The sequence below is a fragment of the Polypterus senegalus genome, chromosome 2 (genome assembly GCF_016835505.1).
Source record: "Polypterus senegalus isolate Bchr_013 chromosome 2, ASM1683550v1, whole genome shotgun sequence".
Classification (NCBI taxonomy): domain Eukaryota; kingdom Metazoa; phylum Chordata; class Cladistia; order Polypteriformes; family Polypteridae; genus Polypterus; species Polypterus senegalus.
In genome coordinates, this window is record NC_053155.1 from 173,362,307 (window position 1) to 173,388,494 (window position 26,188).

Genomic DNA, 26,188 nt, shown 5'->3' on the forward strand with positions numbered 1-26,188 from the left:
GCTGTAGTGCACACTGGAAAAATGTAGCTTGGTCTGATGAATCTTGATTTTTGTTGAGGCACACTAACAGTTGCTTCAGAATTTACTGTCAATAGTAGGAATCAATGCACCCAACCTGCCTTGTGTGAACAGTTCAGACTGGTGGGGGTGGTGTAACGGTGTGGGGAATGTTTTCTTGGCACACTTTGGGCCTGTTAATATCATTCATTGTTTGAATGCCATGGCCTATTTGAATATTGTTATGGACCACGTGCATAACATTATGGCCACATTTTATCCATTTTCTAATGGCTAGTATTATCCTGATTAATGTACCATGTCACAAAAGGAAAAGTCATCTCATGGTTGTTCCATGAACATAATGTGTTAACTGTTCTTCTGAGTCTCTAAAGGTATGTTTAATTATTACTGAATAAAACATACAAAGAATAGTTTTATTGAAAATTCCATAAGTATATGAACCAGAAACCAGCTCAAATGCCGTAAACACCAGAAGTGACTCTGCTCTATCGGGCCCTTAAACAAGACCCTTAACCTGCTATTGCTTTGTCCTAGGTATGATGTTAATCTGCATCCAGCCCTGCAAGCAGGTCCCCCAACTTACAGGGAAAACTCGGGGTTTGGTGGCTCGATTGGTACTCCAACCACCGTAAAAAGAAAAACCTCACACTGTTCCAGTGTGGTGCTGAGATGTCACCCACTGCACTTGGGTCCCAATCCAGGTATTTTGGCTTGTGGCAGGTTTATGTTCTGAACCTCTCTCTCTGTATGTATCAATGGATGACCAATCCATAAAGGAAAATATACCTGCTTCACCCATTTAATTTAGCCACTGCAGTATACACAGGACATAAAACAGAATGCAAACATTAAATTGAGACAATTTCATAAAACTTCTTCCAAAGAAGCATCTTCTTAAGGCAGAAGATATTGAGCATTGAGAAAGTAGTTCAAGAGAAAACAATTACATAAAAAAAAATGTTTGTGTAGAAAGTCAAAACTTAAACAATATATAGATTTCTCCATTAAAAAGATATTATCTGCTTGCAGGTGCAGTTTATGGAATAAATTTGTCAGTACTGTCTGGACATTTTCAGTGCTGGTTGGTGTATTTTTGAAGGCCTTGGCAGTGAGTCTATAGTCGAATTCTCCTACGACAGGGGGTTGTATTCTGCTGTGTATGACATAATGAAGCATCTTGTTACATCTTCTTATAAAACAAAGGGGGCAGCAAAGTACTTTACCCAGCAAATGGAAAACCAAATGCAGCTTTTTGTTGAACTTTAACATTTAATTTGAAAACATTTGCAGAAATGGTGAAGCTTAGTCTTACAATATGGTTGTTTAAATTAGTTTAATATTATGAAGTGCAGTGGCTGAAAACAGTACATTGACAGATGATGATGTGCAAGAAAAGCCCTTGAAAGATGCAGCTAACTGGATATTTTCATAGAATGTAGACTTTAATTTCCAGCAAAATGTAAAACAGAATAGCCAGTCAGGAAGCATATAAGGTACATATAATAGTATTAAAGCACTACATATTACAGAATTCAATTTAATAATATAAGTCTTAAAGAATTACATATTTTGGGTTGTCAAATTTCTGCATTAGCCTTCAAAAATCAACTTTATTCAGCTTGGTTATAATGTAAAAATTAAGGAAAACTGTTAAGGTGAGGTTAGGAACACAGATTAATTTATGAAGAGTAGATTTATTTTGGGCAGTTCAAATCATTTCTTTGAAGTTTGTATTTCTGATTTGGTTTCTGGAGTAATCTAAAAGGTGTCATTTTATACTGTGTCATGTCTCCCAAATACAGAGTACCTTAATTACAAAGAACCAAAATGTAGAGCTACAGTACATATTTTAAAAATTTATGGTGACAGAGTGCTTTTGCTTTGCTGCCCCACACCTCCAGAATGTTGCGTTTCAAATCCCAGACCAGTCATTATCTGTGTGGAGTCTGCATATTTTCACAGCCTCTATATTTGTTTCTCCAGGTATTCAGGTTTCCTTATTTATCCCAAAAGACATGTGTGTTATGTTGACTGGTGATTCAAAACTAGAACTGAGTGGGTGTGGGATTGTGACCTCTGATGGACTGGCCATCCTGGGTGAGATTAATATTGCATCCATTTCATGACCTTGTGTTGGAATAACTAGGTCTGATTTTGTCTTCCTTTCCCCTCTTTTGTTTTTTTTCTGTTACAATGGCAAATGTTATAATTGAAACCAAAAGATAATTCTGTAACAACAAAATATTTTATAACATTCTTAAACACACTTAATTGAAACCAGAAGTATGGTGTGCCAAAGTTCATCTGGGCAGCATTGAGTGCAAAGCAGGCATCCTAAATGGACAGTGCATCGGTCCATCATAGGGTCCACTAGTGCACATCCACAAATGGCTATATTTCACATAACATATTTTCACATACATATTTCACATTCACAAATGGCCATATTTTGCCCAGTCATCATTTAGCACAGTGTTTCCCAAACTCGGTCCTGGAGAACCCCTGTGGCTGCAGGTTTTTGTCCCAACCAGCTTCTGTTTTTAATTGAACTCCTGGTCTAATTAAGTGAACTGTTATTTCCCAAGTTCTGTGTTTAGGGAACAATACAGAAATTAGAAAACTAAGTTTGCTAAAAAAAAAAAAATATTAAAATGTACCAAGCAGTTATATAGGAATAATGTATTTTTTTCTTTTTAACAATTTTTTCATCTTGATTTTCATTCTACTTTTCAAGGTGTTCTAATTGTTGAATGAATCCATTATTGTCTGATCTGCTCATTTTAAATAGTCATTAATAAGATACAACGAAGGGGGAAAAACTGCACAGAGAAAGGGGAAAATATAATGAAATCAACATAAGAGAGTTAAGCATTTAAATCGATAGCAAAAGCAGAAATATTTATAAAGTCTTATAAATATAAAAAACATGCTGCTGTGCTTTTCTCAATGTCAAATAAAAGAAAACAAAATACCAGATAATTAAATAAGCTCAGTGTTATCAGGTGTTGTCACTGATTAGGAATGTGGTTGGAACAAAGACCTGCAGCCACAGGAGTTCCCAAGGACCGAGTTTGGGAAACACTGATTTAGCATAACACAAATTACTGAGGAATGGTTTCGGAAAGATGAATTATCTGAAGAAAAATACATAAAAAAACAGGGAAAACATTTAAAATCTACACAGATAGTAAACAGGAGATGAGTTTAAACCTAGGACACTTGTTCTGTGAGGCAGCAGCACTAACCTAAGTGCCACTCTACTGCCCTTCATATTTTTCAATAGTGCTCGAATTTTTGACATGACTTATAGCTTTGGTGACAATGTGAATGTAAGGTAATATTGGCAAAATATGTTGCTTAGATAGTACAGTAAGGTTTTATGAATCCACAGCTGGGCAATTTAAAACAAACACAGAATATCTGCAACACCAATGAAAGATCACCTCATATACACATTCCACATCAAATCCAATCAAAATTTGAAGCTTACCAAACATTAATAGTACTGAATAATAATCAGCATAGCGGAGGTTTTGTTACTTGTTTTACCTAAAAGAGTATAGCATGGGTACCCAAAGAACAATGAAGAAAAAACAGTATTGGCTGACTAAGAAAAGGTAGTACAACATTTCTTGTAAAATGAATATTTTGGTGACACTGACACAACGCTTAATAAAATACAGAGAATGCAAATATATATATATGGTGGAAAGAATTTTATGCAAATCTTAAAAAAAAACCAAAAAAAACAAGCAAACATCAAGCTTCACTAAACAAAGCCTACCTATTTTAAAATGAAATACAGGCAATTAGAGCAGACCAATATGTACAGAGAAACACAGCTGAGAAAAAAAAAAAAAAAGTGAAAATCACATTGGACAAAAAAGGAACAATATAATTGTGAGCAAACTAAAACAATTCCTCTTCTGATGTTCACTCATATGCTTTCGATTTTGTATTGTTAAAGTGGTAACAACTGAAAGCCAAAGCACTTTGACTTACTGCAGATGCTGATAATAAATAAAGATAGGTAAACTGTGTGAAATAACTTGGAGGGAAAAATGGCAACTTACCTTTAAGGAGTTCTGCCGATTATTGAAAGGTTTCGGTTCAGAAAAGAACTCTGTATTGTGGTCAAGTCTTTGGTGCCCTCCGTATTTTTCTTCATCAGTATCCAGTATAATTTTATATATGGAGAAATTTGTTAAGGAATACATTCCAAGGTAAAATTAAGGATATTGTTAGAATTGTATTAAAAATAACAAGCATATTTAAAAATCTTGATAATTGACAAAACAAATGACATCATAAAATGTTTTTCTATAAATACTCAAAGAATGCAATTAGTTGTCATTAACACTTAATTTCTGGGATAACTTAATATCTAAAGTTTATAGTCGTATACAAAACAGGAAAATGTTCTACTTTGAAAATCTGTCATTCTTGAAGATAACAGAAGAACTGCAAATCTTAACACTAAGACACTTACATAAAATATGTTACATTGATTTGGACAAAAAAAAAAAAAAAACTTGAAATGCAGTAGAAAAATCTGCAAAGAAGTCCTCCACAGATAACTGCTTTTGACTCAGATGTCACAATTGCTACTTCATAAATAGTTCTAAACACTCAATGTGTTTTTCTGTGATTTCAACAAAAAAGCCTTCAAAATTTTAGCCACGACAAAGGTTTTACTGTATGTATAATTATGACTAATTGATCCTAGGCAGCTTAACCTGTTTATGCTTTAAATGTTAACGATTGTGCCACACGCTGATTATGTAAGTTCCCTTTGGTAAAGGTATTTTACAGTTTTATATACTGTACTGTGTACATCAATGGGTTTCAATTTCTGTTCTTTGTCATTCTTGTTTTTAATTAACCTCATTGTTTAGTTAGCTGGCCTACAAATATTAAAAAAATACATACATTTTTATATTTTTTGAAATAGCTTCAAATCCTTATATTTTTCTTTTGCTGTTTTCTTTTAATTTACCTTTTACTGTAAAGTTTGGCCCTTAAGTATTTCTACAGTATGTCCTGAATAGAAAGGAGCTTTTGCAGACACAAATGCAAACAACGTTAACTTGTCTGCTCACTAAAAATCTTTCACTATGGCCAGAGAGATTAGAAGCATTTTTTTTTTAGAATTAGGCAATATAAGCATTGTGCCATTAGAACATTTGAATAATTTTGACGAGAAAAGGCAATTCAACCCAACAAAACTTACCAGTCCTATTTGTCTAATTTTTCAAATATTAAGTTTTGAAAGTCCCTAAAGTTCACGTTTCCTTCTGTGTTCCTGCTGATGGACTTTATCTACAGTAAAAACTGGGATGCACCATACTTATTCCTTTTAATAACTTTAAACATTTTAATCACGTCACCTCTTAATCTTGATTTGCTTTAACTGAAAAGGTTCACTTATTTCAGTACTTTTTCACAGCTCATATCTCTCAGTTGAGGAATCAGCCTAGTTGTTCTTCTCTGGACTTTCTTTTGCTCTGCTGTGTCTTTTTTGTACAATGGAGAAATTGAACACAATACTCAGATTAAGGCCTCATTAATGCGTTATAAAGTATGACCTCCTTTCACTTGTAATCTACTGTATAATATGAGAGTTGATTTTTACTGTTAAATGTAATACCTTACCTCCTATTAAAAATGTTCTAATGTTTCAAATAATTCCTACAAAGAAACAGACCAATGAATATGACATTTAAGTAATTGATATCCTTTAGCATGTATTGTTATCAACATTAAGATCAAATTAAGGAGCAAAACTTAAAAGGAAAAGGCATATTATTTAAATTATCACTTAATAATAAAAGTATTTCAGAATTTCTTAGAATAAATGAATAAAAAAGGATAACTGACTGAACAATGAAATTAGTTAAAAGTAAGAGTTAAGCATTGATTTTGAATTTGGTTTTGATAAAAGCCTGAAACCATAGAGGTCACTTAGGATGAACTTGGGATCCTATGTGCTTTCTTATGTGTTTTGCCATCCTCCTCTCAGAAATTAAAAAAACATTTTTAATTTGCCAACTTAAAATAAGGTACAGAAAAAAATGGAAAAATAATCCACATTCTCTTCCATCTGTTGTCATGGGCAATGTAAGCTCCTTTCAGAATAAAGAAGAAGACTCTCTCTGTGGTTATGAAGAGCCATTGGAAATACAGTGCAAGCATTGTATCTTCATGTGTTTTAAGAAACATGACTGGGAGTTTAAGTTTCTGATACCAAGAAAGCACTAAATGAACTTCATATCATTTGCATGAACAGGAGTACCAGAGAAGCAACCAAAAAGAAAGGTAGAGGGTTTGCTAAACTTGTGACTGATCAACTATGCAGTTTGAGAGACATCACCAATAAAGCACAGCCACATGATCCAAATATGGAACTAGCTGCCACTGAGCTGCCAACATATTACATGCCATGAGAGTTTTCATATATTGTATTTATACCCAGGTCTTGGCTAATACTGCAGTCACTTTGGAGACAATATTTTCATTCATCAGCAAACCTAGTACAGAATATACACGTGCTTTCCTGTTCTGGGAATTTTAATTATGTTTCAGTTTCCAACACCCCAAAATAAATTTTCATAATTTGCTTAGTGAACAATAAAAGAGTATTAGATCCTGGATTTATAAAAGACATATGCAACTCTGTGGTTCTGCCTCCACAGGCTAGATCTGACTACAATCTCGTACATCTAATCCCCCGATATAAAACAATTATTCAATAACTAATGACTGTGAGGACATGAACAAAAATGTCTGAGGAGGAACATAGTTATTACATGGCAGACTACAGTAACTTCTGTGAATGACAAGGTTTCCACAACGGTGTCACATTGTTCCTGCAATAACAGAGCATGTATACCTAAGGACCTATTGAACCATAAAAGGAAGCGAGTCTAAAGATAAAGACCACATCAAGAGAATGCAACATTTCTGAAAAAGAAGCTCCACAAAAGAGGGGTCACTCTAGGGACAAGCTTGGCTACAACAGAACATTGAAACATTGAAAAGAAGTAGTGAGTTATGGGAGAAGAATAGAGGTAAGATCAGCACCACCAGCTATGGGCAAGATCAGTTATCAAAGGGTGTAAGAGAATTTAGACAAAACAATGACCTATATGTCTTCAAAAAGATTCAGTTCCATGCCAGTAGTTCAACCCATTAGACCTGCATCTTCACTGTCCTTCTGAATCAGTGCTGACCAAGCAAGAATGAAACTGAAAAAAAGTCTGCACTACTAAGACAATTGGGCCTGACCATCCTTAAAGGCTTGTGGAGTTCTTGAGTGGATATGCACTACTCCTCGGAGCCTGAAGAGGATAATACAGCTTTTGAAATCATCCTGAATTGTCCCAGTAACTAAAAAATGGGCATCTAATTTCACTTAAGAACTGCAAACTAGTACCTTTCATGTTACACCTTATAAGGACCTTTGATAGCCTGGTCCTGAAACAACTATAATTCCTGGCTACAGCCTGGCTTCTGCAAACTTCCTACCAGTCACAAAGAGGGGTAGATGACGCTTAGATCTGCATTCTCCATAGAGCCTATTTCCACATACACAATGATAGATAGATAGATAGATAGATAGATAGATAGATAGATAGATAGATAGATAGATAGATAGATAGATAGATAGATAGATAGATAGATAGATAGATATTGCATTATAGTTAGGATTATTTCATTTTGACTTACTATATAGCCTATCTGGTTTGGGAATAAGTTCAGACCAGTGTTCATTTTATAGATAAAAACTAAAACAAAAAAAAACTTGTCAGCACGATTTTTTTTCCCGTGGTGAAAATGGAACAAAAACTAAATTAAAATGTGCCTTTAATGATGAAAACTAATACAAATGCTTTTAAAATCATTGTTGATGGAAAAAAAAACCATAATGAAAATATTAGAAACACACAACTGGACAATGAGTGAGTGAAGCTCTTTGCACATCTCTATTACACATGACATGGTCTGACAATAAATAATGAGCATGAATGCAGTGGTGTAATTTTGAAAACTTGTATGCACACCTGTAATTGGATAACAAAAGTTTGGGCGCGATCAGGAAATCGTCACGTCAGCTAGAATCCTGCTCCACTCCGCTCTGCTATATTGGCCAACATAATTCTCGAGTGAAAAAAAGCAGTCAGACATATGGACCAAGTTTAATTACAATGCTGACGAAAATAAAACCCACTGTAAGCCATGTGGAATGAAGCTCACAAGAAAGAACACCACAAACCTGAATAATATACCTGAGCATCTAGCGGCATACCATCCTGAGACTCATGCCAAGGTATGTAACGTTATCTATGTGGCGACTTGCCTGACACCAATACTGTTACTGCTTGCTCTAATTCACCCTGCTCAAAATGAATGCATCAAATGCATTAGTTTATCGTATTTAGGGTGTCCTGCTAGTAGGAATTTCACAAGATACTTTGATACTAAGGTCAGTACTGCATTCTTACATGACTGCAAATATACAAAGAACTTCGGATGGCACAATAATATGTGAGAAAAATGTGAGTAAAAACTACATATGAAAAAGGCTTACAGTGGTGATGATAAGGCACTGCATCAACACATGTTGAAAAGAAAAAGAACAAAAGTCATATCTGGCAATGCTGTCTGTTCGAGAATTTCAGCATGAGATTGGGGAAAACGTGTTTATTAATGGGAAAAAAAAGCCAACACACAGACACACACAGGATTTTGTTATTACAAATTCTATCCCTTTCTTAATTAGTTAAGAAACAGATTCAATCCGCTTTGAGTGCACAGTCAGATGTGCTCAGCCTCAGATGTGAGCTGTAACTGTTTAGAGTCTAGTGTCACGCATTTGTTACAGCTGATGAAATGACGAGGGATTAATCGCATTGAATACAGTTAATACACAGTCCTGATAAAGGAACAGAAGCTTTGCATTTGCTCTTTGACTGTAATGAGCACATCTACACAGTTCGTCTATGCAACCATCCATTTTGTAACTGGTGACTACAGTTCAGGGTTGCGGGTGAAACCACCTTGTACGAATTCACTTATACATACAGGCACAGTGGCAGTGATGACATCATTCATAGAAATTATAAATCATGGCAAGTTTCAAAGGAACTGGCTATTTGTCTTCTCTACATCATCGATGAAATAAGCTGCTCCATTTATTAATACCAACATTTTTTTTTTACAGTAGGATTTCTCAATTAATATGATATGCACATGTACAGTATAGCAAAACAGCATGGCTACATTGCTGAATATGAATCTGTAAACACTAAATTAGTGTTATTCATTTGGTTTTGGAGGGCAAACTAATGTTTAGGAGCATAAACCCTAAAATGTGAAGAACTTAGTCACTTATGTCATATATTAGAATGGTAGTGAATGTAATACTGTCTCTCAATTACAATTAGTTGACTACAGGTAACTTTTGTAATTCTGGATTTGCAGACAAGCTAAGCAATGAAAAAGTCTGATCACTCATGTGAGACACTTTGGAAACAGCATTGTAAAAGCTCTTTTACAAGACTTCAGGAATACTGGATTAATGTACAAAATCTGACTCTTTAATGAGTTTTTTTATTAACAAGCTAATGATCTAAATACACATCTTACAATAGCAAATGTTTCAAACCTAACAAGAGTGATTCCCTGAAAAAACAGATTTTAAAAGTGTTTTGTTACAAAAACAGCTTTTAAGGTTTTGTTTAAATGTAGGTAAATTTCTTTGGAACTCACTAATTCAACATTCAGATATAATAATGTTTGAATTTTTATTTTTGTATTATTTTAAATAGTATTTTTCAGTTGCTGGAGAAAAATATCACAGAATAAAGTTAAAATATACACATACCATACCATACCATACCATATTTATTTGTTGAGCGCTTAAAAACACAGCATTACAACTGACCAAAGCGCTGTACAGTTACAACAAGCAGGACTAAAAGCAAAATATTAAAAATAAACATTAAGAGAGAATTAAAACAGAGATACTAAAAACAGGTCAAGGGACCAAATAAAATAGAGAAAATAGCAAAAGACAAGTGGAAAATGAAACAGGTTAAGAATTAAAAGCCAATGTGAAGAAGTGCGTTTTAGGCGAGATTTGAATGTGGCGACTGAAGCGGCTTGCCTAACCACTAAGGGCAGGGAGTTCCAGAGCCTGGGTGCACAGACGGAGAAATGGTGTGACAAATCAGATTTTGACTGTTTGACTAATTTACTTTTACTTCTAGTCAGCTAAAACTGATTTACTTTTCTCAGATAAAATACATTTTTTGTTGGCTAAAACTAGACTAAAATGAATAGTAATTAAATGACTAAAATGTGACTAAAAGTAAAATGCAATTTAGTCAGAAGACTAAGACTAAAACTAAACCAAAATGTCTTGTCAAAATTAACACTGGTTCAAACAAAGCTGGCCGATTCCTTGACAGTTTGTGAGGCATCCAAGACTATGTGTAAGAGATAAACTGGGCACCACCCCTGGAAACCGTCCTGTCTCCCATTCCTTTCAGTCTTTACAAACCAATTTTAAAGACAATTTCACTTTATTCTACCTTTGTAAGTTCAGAGTCCTTCTGTTGTGCTCTGAATCAACTGTGAACATCATAAGGGGTATATAAAGGGGACAAAGGACTAGTGTAGGAACCAACACCTGCAACTGAACATTACAAAAACCTCTGCCTTGCCAGTGCTCTCTGAGATCACCCATCATCTTTAGAGAGGAAGCAGGGTTGGCACAGATATCAATGCCTGGGCATCTCACATCTGACTGAACAGCACAACAAACAACGTTGATGCACAAAGGATTTAGGCTCTTTAAATTAAGTAACAAGCTGATAAGGGTGTTCTACGAGTCTATGCTGGCCAGTGTACAGTTCTATATAGTAGTCTGCTGCAGGAGTAACATCAGTTTGGGTGAACAACAACGAATAAAGCATTTGGAATTTGTAGCCAAGTATGGGCCTGATCCTGGACTTAATAAAAGTGCTTCTCAAATGTCAGGTCTTCATGACCTTTATGCAAAGTAACCACCATCTCATTTTTCCCAAATGTACTAAGATGATGGGACTCTTTGTGCCCACAATCAGAATGTATAATAAATCCTTTCATTTTGTATAAGAACAGTAAACACTAAACAAATACAGAGACATGTACAATTTGGGGTCTTGCACTTATGCAAAAAGTTTCAACATTTTTTTTTATTTTTTAACTACAAAACAGCAGTATTGATGCTAATGCATATGAATTTCCCGAGAGATCAACTAACATATGAAATAGCTATCAATCTCTCTGACTGACTATAAATTAAACTATCATGATCTGTCAATGCAAATCCCTAACCAACCTTTTTAGTGGACAATATAGAAATAAATTAAAATGAATTAACAGGAAATGACTTTACTATTAACATTATATTATATGGTCTGGCTTACTCTTTAGGGCATTTCATTTTTAAACCACAAAGCTGTCACTGCACAACCTGAATTTAAGTCAAGTTGATTAACCTGCCTGTATTTCATCGTTTAAACAAAAAAATGTGAAAATTATATCATAGTTCTGTAATTGTAAACACTAAGGTATATTAAATGAGGATTCCATGCTCTTGATCTCTTGCACTTGGTCTAATTTTACTAGCACCCAAAAACTTAATTATTAAATACTTTTATTTCCATGCTTGAAGTGACACCATATCATTAAACTTGCTGTTGACCCCAAGGTTTCAGTAGAAATTTGAGGGATTACGGTTGGTAAATTAGTTGGGTAAAAATGTTGAATCAGCCACAAGAATAAACAGAATGGTATTTATCATTTTGAATATTGAGGCGTTAGCCCACAATCTAGTACAGAGTGCGTTGGTTATCAATAGCAGTCTGGTTACTGTATTACCACTTGCAGCTCTGGCAAAGAGAATAATCATTCCTAATGTACTTCCCATTCTTAAAAAATTATGTATTTTTTTCAAGAACGTAGATGATAACTGAAGATCATGTCTGAAGTCTCTATGATTCTACTTGAGTGTAATCACCAGATATGAAATATGTTGTTTGATTTAGGAGACAAGTTTATGTGATCCTAAATGATTTACTGAACTGAGAATGCAATGCTAGACTGGAATGGGTTGGAGCATTATTTCAGCTCACCTTCGTAAGTAAACTTGTTTGACATCTAGAGGATTTTGCATGCCGATTCCAGACAATACTCAAGGGTGAAGTGTTCTTCAAGCTGGATTTCTATGGCCAGATAAGGCAACTTCTACCGTTTAATTAGAAAAGAAATCACAAAACCAACTGCTCTATTCTTTCCTATGAATGTTCTGACCACACTCTTGTTTATCTAAAAGTATCTGTTCCATTTCAGACCTTTTTTCAGATCTTATTGGCATTTCAAAAAATATTTTTTGAAATATGTCTATTTCATCAAAGTTTTACTATTTTTCTGGAAACAATAGAAAGGGCTGAGATATGGAAAAGATGGAGAATGAAGCTGTCCTGAGGCAGAACCAGAGACAGACATTTACATCTTTTGCCTGTACTGGATAAGGGCGTTTGAAATTCTAAATATTAAAAAACAGTCTCTGATGGACTTATTTAACCAGCACATTGGTGGTGCTCTTGTGTGCTCCAGAATTCAAGAGCTCCCTCAGATCTACTCCCCTACCCAGTATTTCTTTGGAATAGATTAGATAACCTTTAATAATCCCAAGGCAAGATGTAATGAGGATGGATGAATTTTCATAGAGCCAGAGGCTGTTTAGGCCTTGGAATTGGACTTTTATCAAAGAATCTTCCTGGTAGATGCAAATGTGGGGATGTAAACACAGGTTCTCATTGAAAAGAACTCCTGCAAGGGGATCTCAGCATGGCAGAATCAATGGCTGCTCACAACATTATGAATACTGGGCAGTTGCCTGGGAACAATGTGTTGTCAGTAAAGTTGTAAATGTTATGTAAATTAGTGGATACTAACCTGCTTGGCAGTGTTAGAAGAAAGTTTGCAAGCTAATGAACTTCCATGGTCCTGCTGGAGAGCATTTTCAAACTTCTAACTAGAAAGAGGGACCTGGCAGAGCTCAAGAACTGGTGTCCCGTCAAATTTCTATACAAAAACTACAAAATCAGTACAGCGCTCTTGTTAATTCCCTGTGGACTGTTATACGCTGTGTTGTAAACAAGACCAGGGGCCTCATGTATAAATGGTGCGTACGCACAGAAATGTTGTGTAAGAACTTTTCCACGTTCAAATCGCGATGTATAAAACCTACACTTGGCGTAAAGCCACGCACTTTTCCATGGTACCTCATACCTTGTCGTACGCAAGTTCTCCGCTTGGTTTTGCAGACTGGCGGCACCCAGCGTCAAAGCAGTGCTACTGTTCCTGTGTGGTTACACCTTATTTTTTTGACGTGGCTTTATAAATACACTGAAACTAACCGCATATTGTTTATTAGTGTAACATATCTGATTGTAATTAAATTGTAACAATATAATGGTCCAGGGAATACCCATAGTATTCCAAATACCATAACTGCTTAAGCGTTGTTACTTTCACTGCACCTTCTTCTTTCAGCTGCTCCCGTTAGGAGTTGCCACAGCGGATCATCTTTTTCCATATTACTCTCTCTGCACCACTCGGAGTATTTACTGTATATCATTGTATCTGAGTGTGAATCACAGCAGCAGCTGATAGGAAAGAGAATTATCGGTATACAGCTTTAAGTACACGCTGTCTCAGCCACGGCAAAACGTTTCAAAGCCTTTCTTGTACGGACCTCGCGGTTCAGAAACAGTTTCATCCCAAGAACTATAAACGCACTCAATCAATTGCTCCTTGTAGAACTGTTAGTACTTAGTAAGTACAATTGCCTCACTGTAAACTTGCACTACAATTATAATATTACACAACCTGAGCCACCTTATAAAGTGCGTATTTACATATGATGACGATATCATTTTTAAGATGAAATGCAGCTAAATATGTTTATTATATTATACAGATAAAACTTTAACTTCATTTAAATAATCTATATTCTTCACTGGGAGTGTTGTGAAGGATAGAATAATTAAACATGTACTACGAAGATATTTCAATGTTCCTTAAACGTTTTGAAGAATCGGCGCTCCCCAATTCTTATTGGGTATTTGGGGAAAGAAAAGCAAGGACTGCAGTGGCGGCTACCCCAATATATATTAAATATAAAACAGAAAGAGAAAATAACAACACAGCTAAAAATGCAGCAACAAATTTCGGCAAAAGTTAAATGCTTGTGTCATGAGCACGAGGCGGCTATGTAGTGTCTGCAACGGACGTGGCCATCCACCGTGCATAAGCTACCTTACTGACATTGGCGGGCGAAGGAGCCACTGATTCTTTCTCTGCCCAGGGCCACCACAAGCCTAGAGCCGCCCCTGAGTACTGCTGCAATAAATTATTTCATTGAAGGTCGCACACAATCACTGCGCCGTGAAACTCATGTTTAATAACGTGTTTTAACTCCTATCATCATGAAAATGATATCACGTATACATCTCAGTATTTTAGTTATTCAGAGAACTGTAATATCACGAATGTAATGGATTCTGTGTCCAGTTGGAGGAAGAGAGCCGGTTTAAGAAGCAAGTAGTGATTCATACACATAGGCACATAGAAGATCAAATACAAAACAAAGCATTTAACTTGCTACTTTAATTACGATGTGATTTGAGAAACTGGTTAATTAAACGATTTTAAGATGAAGTTTATGATGTTCTACTTTAATGACAAAATAAACTATGTGATTAAAGTGGAAATGTCGAGATTGAAGTTGACATTTCGTGCTTTTCCCCACTGTGTGCCTTTTTTTTCTCTGTACCCTAATAAGCTTTCATATGACACTCAGACAGTGGGCTACAACTCGGCTTTTCACGGCGACTTTGATATGTGACTTCTTTTTTATTTCCGGCACTGTGCGATTTTGTGAACGTGAGCTTTCAAGTTTCTCCAACACGCTATGTCACTCGATCAACTTCCTTTTATCGATTATACCACGGTTTAATTGAACAAATAGTATGTTTTTCCTTTGCCTCCACTTGGTATTCGCTGAAATTCTTATATTTTCCCCCCGTGCTTTTCCCATTGTCTTTTCACAGAAGGCTGAGCTTAAGGGTGATTTATATTCATTTGCATATTCAAAGAGGCGTAATTCTGGGAGGAGTTGGGGCGTTACATAAAGCGCATGCACGAGCGTTACTTTTCACGCTGATTGGGATTTATGTAGCGGAAGAACGTGGAAGTTGGAATACGCACAGATTCCTGCATCTGGATTTTTCTGTGCGTAAGCACATTTCGGCTTTTGTGCTTACGCCATGTTATAATGTGAGTTCTACGCACGGCGTTATACATGAGGCCCCAGGCCTGCTGTGTATCCAAAATGACCAGCTTTAACAATATATTTTTTAGTGTGCGACCTGATTGCTGCTTCTAAGCTTTTTGGTTTCTGAACAGAGTTCATCTTGCTGGATCAAGAAAAAGTTTTTGATAGGGCAGATCACGCATACATATTTAAAGTGAAGTCTTAAAGATTAAACCTGACAGCCCCATTGTTAGTCACCAGGGCTACTCTCTCTCTCAGGGTTGTTTTTTTTTCACCGTTTCCATCAAGTCACTGATATAGCAGTTCAGATGATGGCACTTGAGCCTCAATATTCCCATTGGCGCACTTGTCCCTTTAAAGTTATTATTTATGCTGATGACATCACAGTGTTTCTGTCATACATTTCTGGCATTAAGATTTTAGTACACTGTCTAAAGGCTTTTGTAAGGTTTTTCAACTAGATCAAAAGCAGGGTGTTCTTGGTGGGTGATTGGGGAAATAACACCAACTGGTTGGGACCTTTTAGTGGAAAATAAAAGTTTTAAATACCTTGAGGTTTGTTTAGGTGAGAATGGTGTTGTCAAAGAGAACTGGGAATGATGGACTAATAAAGTTCCGTTAAGGCTAAAACAATGGAGGTGGATGGTGTAGGATATTTCATTCAGGGTCCTAATTATTAATAATTAAGGTCCCTAATGTTTCTGGTACAAACTAAGATGTGTTGACCCACCAATTGCCCTTGTAAAATCTATACAGATGATTATGCTGGACTAAAGCCACCTATACTTTTATGGCCGTCATTTCTCCAGGGGTGTCAGACTTAGCTCTCTTTTTTTTTTCCTTGGTGTTCTTTTAAATGGACTTGGATTAACTTTTTCAAATTATTTGTTTTCATTTTTGGTATTGTAAATAATTCTAAACTTAACAATTGTGTGGTGAGGAACTTTCTCTTGGGTCAAGCAAAATTGGCAAATCTCAAGACGAGGAGGAGTCAGAGAAAGAAATCATGCCACTGACGTGTTACTGTTAAAGCTGCTTTCAAAGTGCAGACTGAAACTGGAGATTGCATTTTATAAACTGACCACTAGGGTCTTGTACCATGTTAACCATTATGAATGTAGTTTGAAGTCAAGAAAAATGATACCTTTTACTGGCTAACTAAAAATATTACAATATGCAAGCTTTTGAGGCAACTCAGTCCCCTTCTTCAGGCAAGATGTAATCATGTACTGCAAGATGTACATCTTGCTTGAAGAAGGGGCCCAAGTTGCCTTGAAAGCTTGAATATTGTAATCTTTTTAGTTAGCCTATAAAAGGTGTCATTTTGCATGACTTCTCGCTATAATCTGACCAGAAACTTTAACACCTTAAATGATTAGTGGACACTTGGGGTGGTGGAGTGCTCTATTGAGGGAGAGTTTTGAAAATTTATTTGCAACTATTATTATTACCAAAAAAAGGTATCTCATAATGTCTGCAAAGTAGAAGGAATACAATGTGAGACTGACAATAGTAAAGTCATCTATAATATCTTAAGTGAGTTTTTGATTGTATGTATTAGTAGTGTCCCAGGATGTAGTGTTGTTGAGGCATTTTTCTAATATCAGATATTAATGTGAATTTATGTATGGAGTGGAATGAGTGTACTAGGTTATAGTTGTGGTGACAAACAATTATTTATAACATATATTGACCTGAATTTATGTGCAGAGTAGGAGGTACCAACCAACCAACCAACCAACCCTTAGCCTGCCTTTCAACCTACCTTCCTACCTACATACAGTGCATCACTTTTTCCACATTTTGTTATGTTACAGCCTTATTCCAAAATGGATTAAATTCATTTTTTTCCTCAGAATTCTACACACAACACCCCATAATGACAAAATGAAAAATGTTTACTTGAGGTTTTTGCAAATTTATTAAAAATAAAAAACTGAGAAAGCACATGTACATAAGTATTCACAGCCTTTGCCATGAAGCTCAAAATTGAGCTCAGGTGCATCCTGTTTCCCCTGATCATCCTTGAGATGTTTCTGCAGCTTAATTGGAGTCCACCTGTGGTAAATTCAGTTGATTGGACATGATTTGGAAAGGCACACATCTGTCTATATAAGGTTCCCACAGTTGACAGTTCATGTCAGAGCACAAACCAAGCTTGAAGTCAAAGGAATTGTCTGTAGACCTCCGAGACAGGATTGTCTCGAGGCACAAATCTGAGGAAGGTTACAGAAAAATTTCTGCTGCTTTGAAGGTCCCAATAAGCACAGTGGCCTCCATCATCTGTAAGTGGAAGAAGTTCGAAACCACCAGGACTCTTCCCAGAGCTGGCCGGCCATCTAAACTGAGCGATTGAGGGAGAAGGGCCTTAGTCAGGGAGGTGACCAAGAACCCGATGGTCACTCTGTCAGAGCTCCAGAGGTCCTCTGTGGAGAGAGGAGAACCTTCCAGAAGGACAACCATCTCTGCAGCAATCCACCAATCAGGCCTGTATGGTAGAGTGGCCATACAGAAGCCACTCCTTAGTAAAATGCACATGCCAGCCCGTCTGGAGTTTGCCAAAAAGCACCTGAAGGACTCTCAGACCATGAGAAACAAAATTCTCTGGTCTGATGAGACAAAGATTGAACTCTTTGGTGTGAATGCCAGGCGTCATGTTTGGAGGAATCCAGGCACCGCTCATCACCAGGCCAATACCATCCCTGCAGTGAAGCATGGTGGCGGCAGCATCATGCTGTGGGGATGTTTTTCAGCAGCAGGAAGTGGGAGACTAGTCAGGATAAAGGGAAAGATGACTGCAGCAATGTACAGAGACATCCTGGATGAAAACCTGCTCCAGAGCGCTCTTGACCTCAGACTGGGGCGACTGTTCATCTTTCAGCGGGACAACGACCCTATGGACAGAGCCAAGATATCAAAGGAGTGGCTTCAGGACAACTCTGTGAATGTCCTTGAGTGGCTTAGCCAGAGCGCAGACTTGAATCCGATTGAACATCTCTGGAGTGATCTTAAAATGGCTGTGCACCAACGCTTCCCATCCAACCTGATGGAGCTTGAGAGGTGCTGCAAAGAGGAACGGGCGAAAGTGGCCAAAGATAGGTGTGCCAAGCTTGTGGCATCATATTCAAAAATACTTGAGGCTATAATTGCTGCCAAAGGCGCATTGACAAAGTATTGAGCAAAGGCTGTGAATACTTATGTACATGAGATTTCTCTGTTTTTTTATTTTTAATAAATTTGCAAAAACCTCAAGTAAACTTTTTTCACATTGCCATTATGGGGTGTTGTGTGTAGAATTCTGAGGAAAAAAATGAATTGAATCCATTTTGGAAAACAGCTATAACATAACAAAATGTGGAAAAAGTGATGCGCTGTGAATACTTTCCGGATGCACTGTATATTATGTAAATAACTGTAAATGTAAGCTCCCACAAGATTCATATACAAATCACAGTATTGATGGTCAGATACACATATTTTAAAAATGTATTTCCTTTGTCAAATTATTCTTCTTTGTCTTGTTAGAGTCTGTGCCCAACTCAAATTGTATGGAAACTTTATTAAATTGCACAACAAAATAAAAACAAATAGGATAACCATCCAATTATCTGTTTTTCTGAACTGTTAATCTAGTTCTGGGATATGGGCAACCAGGTAAAAAGCAACACTGAATTTAGTTGCCACCAGTGTTCTTCCACACACAGTTAATTAATTCACTGTATTACTATTTATCTGGACACACATTTAAAGTTGATTATTTAAAAAAAAAAAAAAGATTAACTCATGCTGCTTTGTCAAGTAATCAATTTCAATAGTCTGCTGCTTCCTGATATCTCAGCTCCATTTTGGGTATCTACATATATATTCCCGATTAAATCATAAATGTAAACAAATGTTAGCATTGCATCTTGTTCATTCAGATATGATATGTAGCACTTGGACATAGGCTGCAAAGTGTAAAAACATATAATTTAGTTTGAAAAAGGGTTAACTAAAGTTGAAGGCAATCTATTCTTCCTAGCATATTAAGTAAATTAATAGAACATGCTTTTATTAAAATTACAAAGTTAAAAAAGAGACACCTCCTGTGCTTGCATGGTTTGAACTTCAAGTACACCGTGTTTTATTTCACATACATATTAGGTTGACTAGCAACAGTAAGCCTAGTAGCCTAGTATGAGTGAGAGGGGACATTTGTGGAATTGTGCTGGCAAGGGTGAAAAAGGACAGCAGTTACCCCTTGTACCTTTATCTATGTTGTAATTCCTTCTATGAATCTTTAAAATCCGAGCAAGGATATGACAGAAAATAATTAACCAAGTTTTTCAGGTACAAAGTAGCTTAATAATACTACAAGGAAAAATCAATTCACTATGGTCTGCTTTGAGGAGGACAAAGAGAGAAAATGATCTGAAACACATTGGATTTGTTAGAATTTACACACATTTTAGGCTGTTAAAAACACAGAAAAAACAATATATTTTTCAAAAATGAAATCGCTCTCAATAATGTAAAAGGTGAAAAAATGGATAATATGGAACATACAAGTTTAAAAAAAATGCTGACACACCTGTCATACAGCCTGGGTGAAAAATATCTTTTCGTTAAATTCCCCAAAGGTATTCATTTGCAGAGAGGCAGAAGTAATAAATGACAGTAACTTCCAAGACCCACCAATACAAGGCAGATTGCAAGGTGGATTTCTAGGGAAGCTGGCCAAGAAAAAGTATTTTGTGACTGATTAATGATGGATTGCAAGTGTTAAACCAAGAGAACCATTTGTTATGTTATCTTGAAAACCAGGCTTTGTAACACAAAAAGAAAAAAAAACAAAACAAATAAAATCGTACCGTTTAGCTTCCTTTCAAAACATCTGACTTTGAAATATACCCCATTAGAAGTTAACATACTTGTTTTCAATTCAATGACTGAGTTTATACTTTTAAAATTGTAAGGCTAAAGGCAATGAAAATAACGGTAAAATATTACCATTTATTTACGCTTTATAAGCTTTAAAGGTGCTGTCACATTGTCCTGAAGAAATGGACTTGTATATAATGCATCATATAACAGTGATGAAAGAAAATTGAAAGAGAGAACAGTGTAGTTTTTTAAATTATGGTTGTCATTTTGTGCTAATGAAACAGCCTTTACAGAGACTGATTTGAGAAGGACAACATGGCTGGACCTGAGGAATGCTCAGTGCCTTACATGGGCTGTCTATTAACTCCTCAGCCCAGAAACTGATGACCCAGATTCCAAATGCTATCCTGGTTGAAGCAATGCCCTCTGTCATATATGTTCCAACCTGCAATTTTTAACTATCCCAAGATGTAATTGATGAAGTTAGAACAAACTTGAGAGAGAGGTTGGTAGCAATGATTACAGTGCTTTGCTGCACCCACCACACGACAAACCACCCAAGTTGGGACCCAAGTGCATCTGTGCAGCGGGTGACACCTCAGCACAACACCTGAGCAGTATGGCTTTTTAAATTTTTTTTTTCAGTGGCTGGAGTGCCAATCCTGGCACCAACCCTTGAGTTATCCCTGCCAGTTGGAGGGCTGGATGCAGGGTAACATCATACCCTAGACAAAGCAATTACAGGTTAAGGGCCTTGCTCAACAGAACAGAGTCATTACTGGCATTTATGGGATTCAAACTGGCAGCGTTCTGACTGCTGGCGCAGATCTCTAGACTAAGATCCACCACTCCGCCCCAGGAAAGAATTCCGTTAAAGAGACACTGGCATTGTCAGAGGCGATATTTTACCATCTACCACCTCCTTTCCCTTTCCTGGCAAACAGGGTGATCTAGCTGGCACCCCAACTCTTTTCAGCTGATATTTGAGTGTCTTCATTATGTAATACATACAGCGAAAGATGTCAGCTTTTCTTCCATTGTTATTTACTACTCTTATAAGGAGTCTGAATTAAAGATGTTCATAATTCTGGGACCATGAAAGAAACAAGTTATTGTGTGAAAATATATGCTTACTGAAGTAAAGTTAAAATGTATCATTTTAATGGAATGCTAAGATTATTTAATATTTTATGAGCTGTCCTATATCTGGGCAGCACAGTGGCACAGTGGTAGCGCTGCTGCCTCGCAGTGAGGATACCTGGGTTCGTTTTCCAGGTCCTCCTTGCATGGAGTTTGCATGTTCTCCCTGTGTCTGCGTGGGTGTCCTCCAGGTGCTCCGGTTTCCTCCCGCAGTCCAAAGGCATGCTGGTTAGATGCATTAGCGATCCTAAATTGTCCCTAGTGTGTGCTTGGTGTGTGTGTGTGCCCTGTGGTGTGCTGGTGCCCTGCCCAGGGATTTGTTCCTGCCTTGTGCCCTGTGCTGGCTGGGATTGGCTCCAGTGGATCCCTGTGACCCTGTGTTAGGATATAGCGGGTTGGATAATGACGGATTGACTGACAGTCCTATCTGCTTTTTCAGGATATTCTAATTTAGATTCACTTTTCTAACGAGCACTGCAATAATGGCTGTTTTAAAAATGATCGTGTGAAACAGATTTGTTGGTGCGCGCACACAAAAAAATTCTCAGTAATTGCTAATGTCATTAACATCAGTAGAAACAATTTAAGTAGACCTGTGGTAGGAATGTTGGTGATCTGGAAACATGATTTTTGTAATACAGTTAAAAGAGTCATTTAAGCTGCACAGCTTGCTGAAAAGAAATACACCCAGTAGTTTAAGTGATGGTGTGAAGGATGCTGTACCTTTATAGTGTGAACTGAATCAAAGTTAATAAAAGGTCAAGCTCAGCTGTAATTGTATGTTAATTTAACCCAGCAGAACTGAACAGTTGGTAATAAGCATCCCTAGCGGGAGGATTATAGGAGGGCTACACAGCAGTTTAAATGAACTTGTCCTTTGAAGTTAAAAGATCTCATATCATCTACTTGTGAACAGGCCCCTCATTTCAAATAAAATGTGTTACTCTGATTAGGGATTCATGCCAGCGATAGCTAATTTTTTCAAAAGTGCGAGTGAATATTTCTTCACAAAGAAAATCATTGATATGTAGATTAGGTCATCACATAGTGTTTATGGTAATCCTGCATTGTTCTTTATGGCTGCAAAAACAGCATACTGTAAAGAGATTAAGGTATGTATTTGACACGTATGTAAATAGGGCAATAGATTACAAAGCAAAAGAAATTTGTTTGCCACCTTGGAAACACCACTTACTGTGAGATATTTTACCCATTTTTTAAATATTTACAACAAAAAAGTCTACAGGAAAATAAAATTACAAAATTAAAAAAAGGCAAAAGAAAAAAGATATTAACTTATTTTCCAGTAGAGATTTATTACTAAATGTAATAAAAAAGGGGCTGGCTGTGGACATAGGAAATTGTATTTCATGTTGTTGTGATGTTATTATAAAACAGTTCAGGGAAAATATATCAAACACTTTGTATCAAGTAGTCCTTAAGCAGCCACGTTATTATACACTTGAACAAAGTAATTCTAGACATTAGGTATTAACAAAATAAAATTATATAAAACAAAACAAAAAATGATTCCCAGTTGCCATATTATTCTCTTTTTTTCCAGCCCCATTGTCTATTAGAACTTCTTCACTTTAACGACTTGTCTCAAGACAAAGGGCATATGATCAGAGGAACAGTTTCTTCTAGGAGGTTTGAGGACACCACCAACTGTTAAAAAAAATGGAATGGTTATTCTTCTCAGGAGCCGGGCTTAATGCGTAATACAACTGCAGTTCTTAGTTAACAGGGTTATACTTTTTTAACAACTGTTTTGAAAAAAAATAATCTAGAAACACAGTTATGTATTGCCAAGTGGAATTTAATGCGACCAATACATGAACTCTACAGTCTAATCATATGTGAAACAACGATAATGGTTGCAAATTGTACTTTAGATTTAAAATTCCTCTTCTAATCAATACAGGGTGGTCCAGATATAATTATGCAAATCCAGATCATCTGGAGGACTTTGATTTATGCGGGGACGATTCCAGTTCGGCGCGAAGACGATCCTTCATGTCATCAGTTTGCACACTTCTCGATAGTCCAGGATTTTTCGGGTGATTTTCTATGTAATAAACTTAATAAGTTATAGCGCAATGAAAATTGCATAATTTAGAAATGTACCACCCTATAGTTAAAGATGGATGGAATTCACCAAAATATCACTTTTGATGACTTAAACATTGTTTTTCCTGCATTACTGTAGCTATACTTTCTTACAGTATGTATTTTTAAATTATGTAGTATGGAATATGCTATAGCCTTCACTGGAATTATATGAACTTCATAGAGAACACTAAATTTAAAGAGTGCATGAAGTACCTAACAAGGGTGTCATGCTCATTTAAATAAAGCTACCTTTGTTTAATGCTTGTATATTAATTATGGAATATGCAATATTAATACTGCATCCTTATGGCTGCAAAACCTACTGAATGAGAAAGGCACTGTTTCAACTACAGTTTTTCAAGTACATTTCATTTACATACTGGTAATTAATACTGTATCTATCTTAGCACAGGTGTCATGCTGAGAAAATGTTTTAATCTCTGACCCTGTGGTATTTTAATTAATTTCATTATTCACTGATAAGATTTGGTTCACAGAAGCATGTGCCAAGCAGGCACTCAAATGTATAAAATCCAACCCTTCTTTGCATGAACTTCAATAGAGGACAGTGAAATGAATTAATAAAAAAAGGAATTTCACTATTCACCACTATGATTAGAAAAATAATGAACTGAAGACTCTAGGTCAGATCATCACTTTTCTGGTGAACATTTGGTATAAGAGATTCGATACACCACTGCCAAGTGGCTAAAAGAGCTAGGATAATTTCAAATACTACTGCATACCTCAAAAGCCAATTAGTAAACTTTATATAGTAAGACAGAGTAACACAAATAAAGCTAATCACATAAGACAGAATTTCCTTAAAGAAAGTGAAAAAACACACATAAATAAAATATAGAACAAATGCATAAAATAAAATGTAGTTAAAAATCAGTGAGAGAAACTTCACTTGTCTAACAGTGAATAGCAAACAGGAATCTCAGCAGTTTTCCACCAACATAATTTCTCCAAAACCCAAAAGGTCATTCCCCATTCATTGTTTCTGAAAGATATGACATTTTCATTTCTAAGGAAACAGAATCCTTTGCATTTGTTATATAAAGCTTTGCACGGTATGTTGTATTTTGAGAAAGTTACATACAAGGTTTACAGTGCTTCATCGATGAATACACTTTTCAAAAATAACTATGCCTACCAAATAATATGAAACATTGAAGCTATCAAGATTCCATTCCAATGTCAGTCCAATACTGAAGTGCAAATAGAGGGGAAAATAAAAAGTAAAGATGTAACAAAGACAGGATTGTATTTAATCTAAATCTTGTAAAGTCAACATTTACAATTAAATAAGTTTTCTACAGTTGTGAGCGACCTCAATGAACTGTTGAACTTTTGATCTTTCATGGTTTCTGGAAGGAATGGAACTGCCAAACTTAAAATAATTCCTGGAAACAATTTCCATTTTAAGGCGCAGAAGCTCCCTTTCAACTCCAACAATGACCAAGATGATAGAGAAAAAATAAATATTTACAACTTTAGAAGAGATAGCCAGGAGAAAACTTATATGATACAAAGCTATGACAGTTACAGTGAATCTAAAATAACATGTAAAAAAAAAACCAACTATAAAACTACATAAAAAAAGAAAACAAGTTTGCAAAAATACAGGTTATTCTACTTTATTTCTGTAATTCTGAAAATTTGTCGGAAGCAGAATGTCACAAATGAAAATACCGATATTCATACAGACTTCATAAATAATCGTACTCAGTTCTACAGACAAACAGATCCTGTTGTGCACATTAAGTTAACCTCAGGGTCTCTTGGTCATTTGGCATAACATAGCTCACAATCTCCTATTCATCAAAATGTAAAATGTCATTAAGTTGATTTTGCTCCCTGTGTCTATGAGTCCCTTTAAGAAGAAATATACTTGCTTGGATTTGTTCAAAATTTACCTTTATCCAGTGTGACAGTAGTTGGCGCTATACCAGCGCTTCACCCGGCACAGACAGACGCAGGAGGCACACTTATAAAAACACAAATATTTTTATTTTTCTTCACTCGTGGAGAACGTCTTCCAATACTTTGTCCTCTCTTTTCTCTCTCCTCCACTCCTCCTCGGCAAGCTTTGTCTCCCTCCTCCCAACTCTGGCTATCTGAGTGGTGTCTGCTAACTCCTTTTATATGAGTCACCCAGAAGTGCTCCAGGTGCTCGTTGCCTCACTTCTGGCTGCACATCCAGTTGTGGTGAAAGAACCATCCACACGGGCTCTGGTTCTTCCTGTGGACAGTGATGATGGCACTAAGACTCACAAATCTGTCGTTTAGTCTTTACTTTTTAGTTTGAGATTCAGTTTTTATTAATTATGCAGTGCATCCGGAAAGTATTCACAGCGCATCTCTTTTTCCACATTTCGTTATGTTACAGCCTTATTCCAAAATGGATTAAATTCATTTTTTTCCTCAGACTTCTACACACAACACCCCATAAAGATAATGTGAAAAAAGCTTACTTGAGATTTTTGCAAATTTATTAAAAATAAAAAAATCGAGAAAGCACATGCACATAAGTATTCACAGCCTTTGCCATGATGCTAAAAATTGAGCTGAGGTGCATCCTGTTTCCCCGATCATCCTTGAGATGTTTCTGCAGCTTAATTGGAGTCCACCCTTGGTAAATTCAGTTGATTGGACATC

At 36.3% G+C, this 26,188-nt stretch overlaps 1 protein-coding gene across 1 annotated transcript in view; it reads right to left on the reverse strand.

Annotated features, from left to right (window-relative positions):
- The window catches only part of LOC120523552 (1,4-alpha-glucan-branching enzyme-like), a 918,458-nt gene that overhangs the window by 157,552 nt on the left and 734,718 nt on the right, over window positions 1–26,188 (reverse strand). Inside the window, exon 15 of the mRNA XM_039744954.1 lies at window positions 4,095–4,212. Coding sequence (XP_039600888.1) covers window positions 4,095–4,212 — 118 coding nt within the window. The remainder of the gene's footprint in view (window positions 1–4,094; window positions 4,213–26,188) is intronic.